Consider the following 13,201-nt stretch of genomic DNA (forward strand, 5'->3'; position numbering starts at 1 on the left):
CGTGCGTGCGTGCGTGCGTGCGTGCGTGCGTGCGTGCGTGCGTGCGCGTGATGTGTGAGGAAAATGTCAGCGATACACACGCACACGAACACTGCAACCCTAGCGCCCTTTATATGCTACACGTACGCGCTGTAAAAAAGCCAAATCACTAGTGTTATAGATGTATGCATGCATCTTACGCTCAGAATGCGGCAAAACCACAACATTCGAACATTGAAAATGTAAAAGAGCGTGTGTGCGTGCGTGTGTGTGACAATTAAAATACGCCGTTGCTTCCTACACTATAGCTGTTAGAGGAGGCTATCTGAAATGAGAAATGCATTTTAAAATTCCATGCGTAGACCTGTGACTGATACTTAGATGCTATATCGCCGTCAACAACGAATGTGTGAACAAAACTCTCTCACTGATCTATAAAGGGACATGAAGTGAGATATATGAGGTGCTCTCTGGGACTCTCGGTCTGGTCCAGCTTAGGACGTTTCACGCTCACAGTTACACCGTTAAGCAGCAGTTTCTGTCGCGCAGGTGAAACCACGAGTGAAATTACAAATACACGGTGTGTGATCGCCGTACATAACATTACCGGTTCCCGCCGCTATAAACGTCGACGAACGCGGACACTACACACCGCGCCATCCGTCCGACACGACGGAACCACGGCGACCAATCCACTTCCGATACGCGAACAATCGACATACGCAGTGAAAGTCCTGCAATCGTTCATTCGTATCTGTGGAACACGCGTACTCTCTGCCCCCACGCCCACTCCAACTAATGGCACGCCGTGCTCTCAAACGTTGCACGGCACACGACTTCTCTCACACGTATGATAACACTATATTAACGTATGATAACACTATATTAACGGCAAACTTTCTCCCAATTAACAACTAGTAATTAATTACACAGATTCCTGTCATCGATGATAGAACAAGAGTTCATAAAAAGTTGAATTTACGCTAAATTTACTGCGTATATATTTTCATGTATATGTATATGTATGTAGTACCATAAAATTCAGTGCAGGGCACGGCACGATAAATAAATAAATATATATAGAGATACGACCTCCGCAGTGACCTTGAAGCAACCTTCTGAAAAACCGACACGTTGCGTACGTTAGATAGGTATTAAGACTGCATTTCATACATCCTTGCGACTTAAGGTAGAGGGACGGAGGGCAGACCTCCGAGTAGCTGCACCACCCAAGTGCTCTCTTGTTTGTCTCGCCCATCGTGGTTCGCGGCGGCGGAAAACTCAATGTCAGTAGCTAATTTAATCTTTTCAGTGTTTTAAGATTTACTGATTTCGATGGTTTGTCTACGTCGGTTCGAGCATTGAATCGGAGCCAGTCATCGTACGTACGCGCGGGCCGCACGTTGCAAGCACAGGTGACAACTCTAGCGATTACTAGACACCATGTCGCGCTACGTCATGCATCCAAGATGCGAAATCCCGGGATGGGAGAGATCCCATGATAGAAGAGATCTAAAGATGGGAGAGATCCCAGGTTGGGAGAGATCCCAGGTTGGGAGAGATCCCATGATAGGAGAGATCCCAGGAGGGGAGAGATCCCATGATAAGAGCGATCCCAGGATGTGAGAGATCACAGGATGGGAGAGATCCCAAGATGGGAGAGATTCCAGGATGGAAGAGATCCCAAGATGGGAGATATCCCAGGATGGGAGAGATCCCATGATAGGAGAGATCCCATGATAGGAGAGATCCCAGGATGGGAGAGATCCCAGGATGGGAGAGATCCCAGGATGGGAGAGATCCCAGGATGGGAGAGATCCCAGGATGGGAGAGATCCCATGATAGGAGAGATCCCAGGATGGGAGAGATCCTAGGATGGAAGAGATCCCAGGATGGAAGAGATCCCAAGATGGAGGAGATCCCAGGATGGGAGAGATCCCAAGATGGGAGAGATCCCAGGATGGGAGAGATCCCATGATAAGAGAGATCCCATGATAGGCGAGATCCCAGGATGGGAGAGATCCCAGGATGGGAGAGATGCCAGGAGATGATGGATCCCGCTTGCGCCGTGGCAGCTATTAATCATCGTGTCGCTCCTGGAGTGACGGCATTGCTATTCGTCTCCTCTAACGAACTAGGCATCCGTCGTCACCTCCGCCGATGCAGCACTGATACATCAGGTCATGGTCCGATCGCCACTGTAGCCGGCAGTGCCATACCTAGCGCCCCCTGGTGAGTGCCGTACATCACAACTGCCTGATCGACTAAGGCGCAAAACCACCCAAGAGCCATGCCCGGCTACAGTTCCCATGACGACCTGCCTGGCAAAGCACGGCGGTGGCGACGGTCAGTCGGGGCGCCATCTGGTGGCACCGACGACACCTCCTGGCAGCGGCGCGGTGTGCGCGTTACGCATTTGACTCCTTGAGGTTGTCAAAGTAGTCCTTCAGCTGATCGTAGGTGAGTCCCATTGCCTCGTAGTCCCACTGCACGCCGTCGCCGCCACCACCGCCGTCGCTGCGGCAACTGGGATGCGGGTTCGGTGTGAGCCGGATGCTGATCTCCGAGCCCTGGTACGAGTGCGTGCTGTTGCGGTTGCTGTTGTTGTTCGACGTCGTCTCTGTCACGTGCCCAGAGTCGATGTCGCCCCCGCCGCCGCCCCCGGCCGCGTTGCCGTTGAAGTCGGACTGGCGGATGAGGGTCGCGCCGGGGTCAATGACGACAGACTGCCGCTCGAGTGTCGCGCGGCCGACGTAGACCCAGTCCGGCGCGTCCGAGACGGTGTCGCGCGCCGGCACGCGCTTGCGGCGGTAGCGCGTCGCGAACACGACGCAGTTGACGACGAAGACGACGATGGCGATGCAGAAGATGCCGAGCAGCACGTACATGCCGATCTCGAGCGGTGAGAACGACGGCGAGCGCGTCAGCAGGGGGCGCCGCTCGTCCCGCATCGGCGCTGATTTCCCGTCGGCGCCGGCCGCCACCGCCGCCGCTGGCTTCTTCTCATCATCGGTGTAGGGGGCGCTGCCGATTGCGCGGTATTTGTGGAACGGCTCGTCATCGCGAACGCTCGCTTGGTTGCTGGCGAGGAAGCGGCCATCGTTCTGCAGCTCCATGAGGGCGCCACCATCGTAGGCGCGCGCCGCCGCTGCCTTGCTGAAGTCAACTTCGACGTAGGTGGCGGTGGCGGCGAGCGGAGGTGAGCGTCGACGCAGACACATGTCTCCCAGCTCGACAGAAACACGCAGCAGATCTCCCTTACCTGGACCTACAACATTAAGGATGCGTTTGAGAGCCGACAGATGGCGACACAGGACCAACAACAGGTACAAGATTGTTACTATATCCTTTAACCGGACCTGCAACAATGACGTGTTCATCAGACAATAGATGGCACCACATGACCCATAACTACAGGGTAATGCTATCCCCCGGGCGTGGAGGGAGGTGACTGCAACGTGGCAGCAGTAGTGTTAGGATAGTGTTAGGATTAGGGTTAGGGTCAGGGTTAGGGTTAGGGTTAGGGTTAGGGTTAGTGTTAGGATTAGGGTTAGGGTCAGGGTTAGGGTTAGGGTTAGGGTTAAGGTTTGTGGATTTTTGGACCTATATATAGCGCTCCGAGATATATATATTTAGTGTTATAGTTAGCGTTGGAGGTGTTGCAGTTAGCGTTACCGGATGGTTAATGATTTTGAAGTATACGGCAACTGTATCACGTGACCCTCCCTCCACGCCCGGGGGATAGCAAAACCCATCAATGATAACTCAATGATGAATAATAATATCTAGACGCGACACTAGATGGCGTACCGACTGCGATGACTCGAGGGAAGCTGTCATAGGGCATCGATGAGAACTCGACGACGCCCTTGTCCTTGGTGACGACGTTCAGCAGATAGTTGCTGTCCGGCACATCGGTCAACGCTGTGTCCGTGCCGTCCGAAAACAGCAGGTGGACGTCCAGCAGCCCCTCCTGGTGTGGATAAACGCAAACATTCAGCACGATACACTATATCCATAAGCATTTCTCGAATAACACGATCGTTCTCAAATAAATCGAAAAATGAATAAATGACTCATTCAGAATATAATTTACAATGCACATCGGTGTACATGTATTAGTGGAAGAATGTTGTGCGAGTGTTCTATGACACGTTAGCCTCACTATATACATTTGGTGTTATGCAAAGAGTACCGGTATATCAGAATGGTTGAGAAAATATGAAAACGGTTAGAAAAACATGAGAAATTCTCGCTTTAAAATCCGCAGGGTTAATATGAGATAGAGTCATGGTTTGCTCAGTTACGGTACTGTTTTGAATAGTTACTGTCGTGGTTTGCTTAGTTATGCTTATGGTAATGTTTTGCTTAGTTACGGTCGTATAGTGTGTTTAGACACAGTAACGTTTTGATTACATACGGTACATCGTTTTACTTAGTTACGGGTAATGTTTTGGAGAGCTACGTTGATGTTTTGCTTAGTTACAATAAAAACTAACGCATTGCGTGGCAACGAACATGGCATACAAACGTGCAGGGTAAACACAACAGACAGCAACACCTGTGATGGATTGCACCTGTAAAATGCCCTGAACGTAAATATCGATCGAACTTTTATGAACACGACAACAACAGCCGCTCGTCATTGCCAGCAACCCACTCACTCACTCCTTTCTCTCTCCCTCAGCTCCTAATCACACATCCCCTTATTCCCCCTTCCGCCCCAGTACCCACCTACCCTTCCTTCTTCCTCCCTAGTTCCTAGTTCCTACCCACCCCACCTCTTCCGCCTCCAGTATCGGAAATGCTGTGAAGAAGCCACCTATCTCGGCCCTCTCCCTCGTCCCTATCGTCTACTAACTCCTCTCCCGCTCCTTCTCCTCCCTCTTCCCTCTTCCAGGATATATAGGAACAGCTGTTGTGGAGAGTTCCTTGATCCTATTGATCACACAGAGTGGTCTCTCTTTTCATCCCTCTCACGAGCTTCCTCTCTCTCTCTCTCTCTCCTCCGGGCAGCAGCAGCGGGAGCGAAGGATGCGAGGGAGATATCGATGCGGTGGCGGCAGCGCTCGAATGGCTTCAGGCTTCAGTAATGTCACCAGACGAACATCATTGCCTGCACGATAGGGAAAGGGGAGGGAGATGGAGGATGCGAAGAAGGAGAGAGGAATTCAGAGACGGGCCGAAATAACTGACATAATGGAGCAGAGGAGGGAGCAATTATCGGGGCATGAGTCACCAAATCTGACGCTGGCGTTATGAAATAACATGAGTGTATCACGGATCACATAAATGGATAGGTGGATGGATGGATGGATGGATGGATGGATGGATGGATGGATGGATGGATGGATGGATGGATGGATGGATGGATGGATGGATGGATAAAACGGTCTCGAGACCGGTCTCGAGGCCAAGACCGAGACCGAGACCAAGGAAAACGGTCTCGAGACCGGTCTCGAGGCCAAGACCGGTCTCGAGACCTACAACACTGATATGGCCCAGTTAACGCGTAAAGGAAGATAGGAAATATGACGTCAGAATCCACAATCAGCAACACGCCATCGCGATTCTTCGAAGACGCAAATTTACTCGTCCCGCTCTCGTCTATAAAAAAATCTCTGCTACCAGTGTCATCGTCATCGTCACGGTTTCGTGGCGGCCATGACGGACGGTTCGATCACCATGCTCTCGGTGTGTATAATGGAGATAACCTCGTTCTCAACGACGTCAGGCGAGATGCGCGTCGGCGTCGGAGTGGCGGCCGTGTCCGAATTTAGATGGACGCTTCCCGACGCGTAATCCCGATCCGGCCGCACCTTCTGCCGAGGCCTGAATCCGCGCGAGTTCGGATTCAGCCGGTTCGTGTTCCCCGACGCGCCCTGCGATAGCGCCAACCCGAGGTCCCGCTTCATTGTCACCTTGGCCGTTGTCCTCTTGGCGCTGCGTATCGCTGCGTACTCGTGGTAGATGGGCACGACGATGATAAAGGCGGCCGCGAGGAACATCCACGCTTCGGCGACGTTGATCCAGTTAATGAACTGGCGAAGCTCCATGACGCCGGTGAATATCATCAGCGCGGGCCAGACGATGATCATGACGACGGTGAGGCTGATCGAACCGACGTAAGATATCAGCTTAGCCGACCGAAACGCATTCGACACGCGCACGATCGACGGACGATTATTCAGCTCGTTTGCTGCCTTCATGTGCAACTCTCTGCAAAAAGCAGACGAATGTCAACGTCCGCCAGACGGCCCTGGAAATGCTTGCGCACGACAAAACATGACATATAGCTGTCGAAAGTTGGCGCACTGCTCAATAGGATGACGACCGAGTACAATATAAACACACGTGTGTTATTTTCGTAAGGGTAGCCCTAATCATGCAAAATTCCCAATTAAATAAAAGGGCAATGCAGCGTGCAAATATTGCGCGCAACGTGAAATGAACGCAAGATACACAATTCCGCCCCCGTGCCGTCGTACGTAATTTTATTGCCTCGACGGGTAGATATAGGGTTTAACCTCGCGTCGTATTACCTTGCATACATTTCCGTCCAGGGAGCGAGGGGGTTATCAATATCACGCGTCCCCTCCCAAACCTCGTTTGCGGATATTGCATCTCCCGACCTCGGCGTGCAAACGGTGATGATAGTTGTCAATAAGCCGCCTATGATTATAGAGGCCAAGTTTCCACACAGCATGCTCAGCTCTTGCCCTGTATCGAACGAAGGTTGTGACAGCAAACCAACAAGACCGCTGATACGTGGCATTTATATGTGTGCAATTATAGCAATAATTTATTATTCACAAAATCAATAGAGAGAGAGAGAGAGAGAGAAACTGATAACAAGTGAAGACAAATTAAGCGCAATAGGGATAACTATAGCTTTCGAGGAATATCGGGAGACGGGAGGGGTGCGTGTATGTGGATGAGAGAGAGAGACTAAAGGGGAAGAAATAGAGAAAGATAAAGAAAGAAACAGATGATGATGATGATGAAAACATATATGATGAAATGATGATGAAAACAGAAAGAGCATGATAGAGAAAGATAGGCGGCGAAGAAAGGCAGAATCTCGTTGCACACATCTTATCTCACATCGGAACTAAACGACAAATCCTGTAAACTATCGAACACAATAAAGACTACACACGACATCTCATACCCGTGTTGTCCATGAAGTATTTCAAGGCTATTCCGCCGGGATAAGTCGAAGCGACACCGAGCCAGACCGCCAGTCCGGCCACGCACCCGCCAACGGTACCAACGACCATTGCTGGAGCCGTCAACGGAGCCCACATCATACAGAGCACGATGGGAACAACGGACGAACCAATGACGACGCCCATAAACAGGTAAACCCAGCCGAGACTGACCTGCAAGAGCCGATCGACGTGCGATTTCTTACGTAATTCTTATTTGTATGATTCATACATCGTCCGCCGGACGACAGGCGAATCGTGGCGATCTCGTGCGCACACGGCGGTGTCGATTGTTTTGAGGTTCATACGCTAACATATCGACACCTTTTATATCTAGCATGGAAACGGAAAGTACTAACAGTAGTCAATAGACACAGTAAAATGCGACGTGGAACATGATGAATCGGCGTCTAGACAGTCCATTTGTTAAACAATGACGCTAGCGGCGGCAGTTCATATGATGTTTGCAGTCTGTGTTTGCCTGTACACGTATAACCGACGCGAATATGGCTAACAAGTTACTTTCAGAGACAAGTTAATAATATAAGTTAAGTAATATAATAAAGAGATATACGCCTTCAAGAACATCTCACTGACATTACAGTAACAGTTTGAGAGACGAAATATCAATTTAAAGCACGTGTTATATCACAGCGGCTTGTTGTAGTGAATTATATAAGCGTACCTTAAGGGCTTCTAGTATAAGCGTGAGCGGTACGATAGAGAATGTGGTCCACAGCATGCACCAGCTTCTCATGCCGCCCATCATTTTCTGATACTTGCGAAATGCCCCGTGTGTCCTGCATTGGTAGTCGTTCCGTAGTACGTGCCGTATTGTTCGATTCTCTTTCAGGTTTCTGATAACCAAATCGTAACTTTTAGTTGGAGAACCGTAGTATTCTAGGATTTTTTACTTATTGCATATATGCATAATGCATATGCATAATGTATATATATATATATATATATGTTAATATGTATATGCATATATGCATATTAGTCAGGGGTGTTAGGGATATTTTGGTTCACATTCTTCCAAAAGCACCAAATTTGGCCCAGATGTTGCCCATACCATACTTTTTCGATTACTGGCGGGCGCCGGAATGGGCGCCCCCCGGGGCCCGGGTGGTGGCCATATTGGAATTTGCCAATATGGCGGATTGCCCCCCAAAGAGTTAAACATCCAAAAGATCTATAATCACCTTGAAAACCCCTAAAAAGTGGTATTATTTAATCAGAATCAGATTCCCAGACTTACTTCAGTGATTTGAGGTCAAGGTCACCCCTCAAGGTTATTCTAAAGGTCATTTTGGGGTCAAATATGTCATTTTTAGTGTTTTTTGGTCAATATATACAAACAGCACCTAATTTTATCGGTTTCCGGGGTTGAGTAACCCGAATCTGACATTATTTGAACGATTTGAGGCGATATTGCATGTCAGGGTCACGATAGAGGTCACCCGACCGAGAGTTAAATCGTGCGTCAATTATAGGTAAAAAAACATTAAACACTAAGAATTAGACATAATACCACTTTTTAGGGATTTGTGGCCTCTGAGAATCCGATTCTGATCTTATTTTGGCAATTTGAGGACATAGTGACCACATTTTGGGGTTAAAGGTCAAAGCTCAGCAGTGTACTACTAAAAAATAAAGATTATTCAGGAATCAATTTTTATGAAAGTAATTCAGACTAAAGTATTACTATACTGGTCATCTTCGCTATTAACGCATCCACCTTCGCATTTGCAAAGGACCGTACATCGGACACCGGCGCAGTTGCATTTGCACCTTCCTGTGCATGCCTTGAGGCAGCCGCAGTGCAAGAGAATAGCACATGCCACTGAAGCGTTGCTGAGAGTGGTCCATAGTGGTTGCCATGTACTGGTGCCATCTTTGTGCCATCCCCACTCACTGAAGTCAGGAATTTCTTGCTGGACCGAGGTGGCCTGACTCCAGTAGAAACTCGCCTGTAGTAATGCTCGCTTCACATGCTGGAACAGTGCTGCTTGGGTAGGTGGAATATTTTCCAGTGATCTGCTTCCAGTGGTGAAGAGGCGATGCCTGGCCTCATTGACACCAGCTGCACCACACCCCTTGCTGTACATGAGTACCACGAAGCGTTCGATCTGCTGCATATGCACAGACTCCAGACTGAAGGTCAGGGTCGCGTGTGAGAGCCACAAGTGTGTCGGTGAGGTCCGGCATACTTTTCCAGGCTGCCCAGGCGGTCTTCTTGCCACATCCAAGAAACTGTGAAGTCGTGTCACATCCTGTTAGGCTGTGGAAGAGGGGTAGTGCCAAGGACTTTGAAGGACCGAGATTGGAGCCGATGGTATGGACTGGAATGTCACGGTACTTTTTACCAGTACCGACCCCCACCCAAAGCTCTGATAGGCCGAGGGTCTCGAAAAACCGGATTGCCAAAACCACGACATCGCTGTCCACCGTGCGAACATAGGCTGTTGTATGACCCTGCTCTGCGGCATGTGCCAGATGCAGTAAGATCCTTGTGTCCGCCTCGGAATGGTTGCACGGCTGAAGTGTTGTGGAGTCCACAATGCTTGTTGGAGAGCACGGTCTCGAAACGGGTACTCAGGAGGAGCTTTCCACCCATGTCGTTCTTGGAGATCTGTGTGCTGATGAATGAGAACAGCTCCTTCTTGTTCTCCTCATTTTTTAGGAAGCCATTGTTCCATTCATGCTTCGGGATTTAAGTGCTGCCATCGCTGAGTCTTGTCCGTGGGCCCTTCCCACATCGTAGCTGCGTGAGCGCTTTGAGGTTATTTTCCTCGGGGTAATTATCCTATACAGCGTCGATGCGTTGGGTACCACTCTTTATTTGGGCCTCCAGAAATGGTACAATGTGAAGCGGCACATAATCTCTGAATGTTTTTGCTGTTGTGGTGCGCACCATGTGGATCACTGCTGCCATATCCAACACCACCACCGTGGCTTGTTTGGCAGCAGCTGTGCGGCCAGTGGGTGCATTGAAGCATTGCAGAATGTCCGACTTCGTCCCAGATCGCAGCAACCCTCGATCCGCCAGGCTTGGTGGCTTTCTCTGATTTTTGAACCGAAAGAAGTCTGTCATGTCTGCATCGGGACGCGACTGAAGTAAGAGGAAAAGTTGCATGATTAAGGTCATATTCTGCCTCTGTATGCCAGTGTCCTTCTTGCATTTTTGCTTGGGTTTAGGTCGGTTGGCGAATGTTAGCATGTTGTTCCGCTTGATGGTATCAGATACTTGAAGGGCTTGGCCAGCTTCGTGGATTTGAGATAGAGAATTAGCAACGGCCTGTTCCATGACATTCTGTGTATCGAGTGCTACAAGCTCCTGACTTGTAGTGAGGAAAGGGTTGCCTAGCTGCTCGACCACCTCGCTGAACGATAGTACATTCTTTCGAAACATGACTTGCAAGCTGTGTCCTTCCTCATGATGAGCAGTGGATGATGATGGTGGGTCGTGGATGGCCTCGAACTCCTCAACTATCCGTGCGCAGTCAGGTTAAGCCAGCATAAACAGTGTAAGGGCATCGGGGTTCTCATAGAGTCCAACTGCTCCGCCATGCGTCTGAAGGGTTTTGTTTGACTGTTCATGAGCTTGGTCCTTTCCCATGAGGCTGAACTTTCTAGCTGATTTCTGCACAACAAAGTTGCCCTTTATGAATTCAGCATGTACTTGAGGGTGTTTCTCACGTACACACACACACACACGCACGCGCACGGGCACACGCACATGCACACGCACACACACGTACACACGCGCACGCGCACGCGCACGCGCACACGCACACGCACGTCACACACACACACACCCACACACACAAACACACGTACACACACACTCGGCAATCAGCAGAGCGTCCCCGCAATAATGCGTGTACGTGTCGCAAGATCGCTGTGTGAGATGGATGTCCGGACGCGTAGCCTAGCGGCTCCTCGTCCGGAACCGGTCGCGTAGGCATGCACGGCCTTATTTTTATTGGTGGCCAGGCGGGCCACCTACCCGACAGTTTCAGGTGGCCCAACACTGTTTTAGGTGGCCATTGGCACCCGAGCCACCGTTAAAGTCGAGCCCTGCCGGTCAGTGTTCAATGGCTCATTATACATAGGAAACAATAGTTTCTAATTTTCTGAAAAGTCGTTTGTCGTTACGGTCGGTCGTTGTCGCTGCAGTGTGTCTTGGCAAAAGTGTTTCTGTGGAGAAAATCTCAAACTTTTTTGGATGTGGGGGTGACACACCAGAAACGCTGGGTTTGACCCCAAAATGACCTTTAGGGTGACCTTGAGGGGTGACCTTGACTTCGAATCCTATAAATAAGATCAGAATCGGATTCTCAGAGGCCACAAATCCCTAAAAAGTGGTATTATGTCTGATTCTAGCACTTTTGGTTTTTTACCTATAATTGACGTACGATTCACCTCTCGGTCGGGTGACCTCTATCGTGACCCTGACATGCAATATTGCCTCAAATCGTTCAAATAAGGTCAGATTCGGGTTACTCAACCCCAGAAACTGATAAAATGATGTGCTGTTTGTATATATTGACAAAAACACTAAAAAATAACATATTTGACCCCAAAATGACCTTTAGGGTGACCTTGAGGGGTGACCTTGACCTCAAATCACTGAAGTAAGATCAGAATCAGATTCCCAGACCCTGAAAACCCCTAAAAAGTGGTGTTATTTATTATTATAGTTCTTTTGGATGTTTAACTAGATTGACCCCCAACCCGGGTGGTGGCCATATTGGAATTTGCCAATATGGCGGCCCTAGGGGGCGCCCATTCCGGCGCCCGCCAGAAATCGAAAAAGTATGGTATGGGCAGCATCTGGGCCAAATTTGGTGCTTTTGGAAGAATGTGAACCAAACGGCCCTTTTTTTTAGCCCTACCACCCCTGACTATTAACCGATAAACACGTGGGCGTCAGTATTTCACGCGGGCAGGGTTAACAATGGCAGCAGTGAAGCTGGTTGCGCAAACAGTAAACGATAAACGGTAAATTTATAAACTATAAACATCGAAAATGGGAAGGAGCCGCCACATTTCGAACGGCTGACCTCTAAGACCAACCACTATTATCGGTATATAGTGGGCCCTAGCCTTTGTCTAAAAGGCACACTCTGCAAGGCAGCAGGTGGTTTGAAATGAGAGTTTTCCTTCTCTTGGACAATGTGCCCTCGCAGGCTAAGGATTATTGTCAGTACCCAACAATTTGGTCCGCGACTGCTTATTTGGATATTAGCAGCTAACCTATATATCTACAGGCCGTTCGGCTATCCGCCCCCAGCCGACGCGCCCCGTGGCAGATGATAGCTGCAGGAAATCGGTTAAGATTACCCTTCCTCGAACTTACCAGCTGCTTCTACTATCAGTAACATATTAATGCGAAATTAAATGTATTCTTAGGGTGCGCGGTGGGACTACTATATACTAGCACGACGTCCCATGTCATCACAATAACAACAACTAGAGCACTCGGAAAGCACAGACCTCCGCCAAGGCAGCTGAATTCTCTCACTGTGAAAATTTTTATTTATTAATTAATTAATTAAGTGAAATTTTTTATTGATTAATTAATTAATTAAGTAATTAATTGGATCGGAATCACCACCAAAATATAATAAATTCTAAGTTAGCCCATTTCTGAACTATCCTGAAAATTTTATTAATTAATTAATTAGTTAATTAATTAATTGGACCCGGATTACGACCAAAATCTCATCAATTCTAAGTTAGGCGATTTCTGACCTATCCTGAAAATTGTATGACAATCCGTCCAAGTTAGCTGTCATACAGGCCAAACTGTGCATGCACAAAAATCCCGACGCACACAGCGATGACAACGAATGCATAGCGTTGGTCCAGCGCGCTCGACGAACGAGTAACGAATGCTGACGCACACCCAGCGAAAGACAACGCACTGGCCAAAAATTGCTAATTACACGTCGTGATGTGTGACTGGGCCATTAGACAAGACGTTCGATCTACTATAATCTGACGAGCAC

At 48.9% G+C, this 13,201-nt stretch overlaps 1 protein-coding gene across 1 annotated transcript in view; it reads right to left on the bottom strand.

Annotated features, from left to right (window-relative positions):
- Positions 1-11: 11 nt before the first annotated feature.
- The window catches only part of LOC106807435 (transmembrane protein 132E-like), a 37,714-nt gene continuing 24,524 nt past the window's right edge, over positions 12-13,201 (bottom strand). Inside the window, exons 5-6 of the mRNA XM_014809758.1 lie at positions 3,790-3,952; positions 12-3,247 (exon numbers count right to left, since the gene is read on the bottom strand). Of these exons, the coding sequence (XP_014665244.1) occupies positions 2,388-3,247; positions 3,790-3,952 (1,023 nt within the window). The 3' untranslated portion in view covers positions 12-2,387. The remainder of the gene's footprint in view (positions 3,248-3,789; positions 3,953-13,201) is intronic.

The sequence above is a fragment of the Priapulus caudatus genome, unplaced genomic scaffold (assembly GCF_000485595.1).
Source record: "Priapulus caudatus unplaced genomic scaffold, Priapulus_caudatus-5.0.1 Scaffold215, whole genome shotgun sequence".
Taxonomy (NCBI): domain Eukaryota; kingdom Metazoa; phylum Priapulida; class Priapulimorpha; order Priapulimorphida; family Priapulidae; genus Priapulus; species Priapulus caudatus.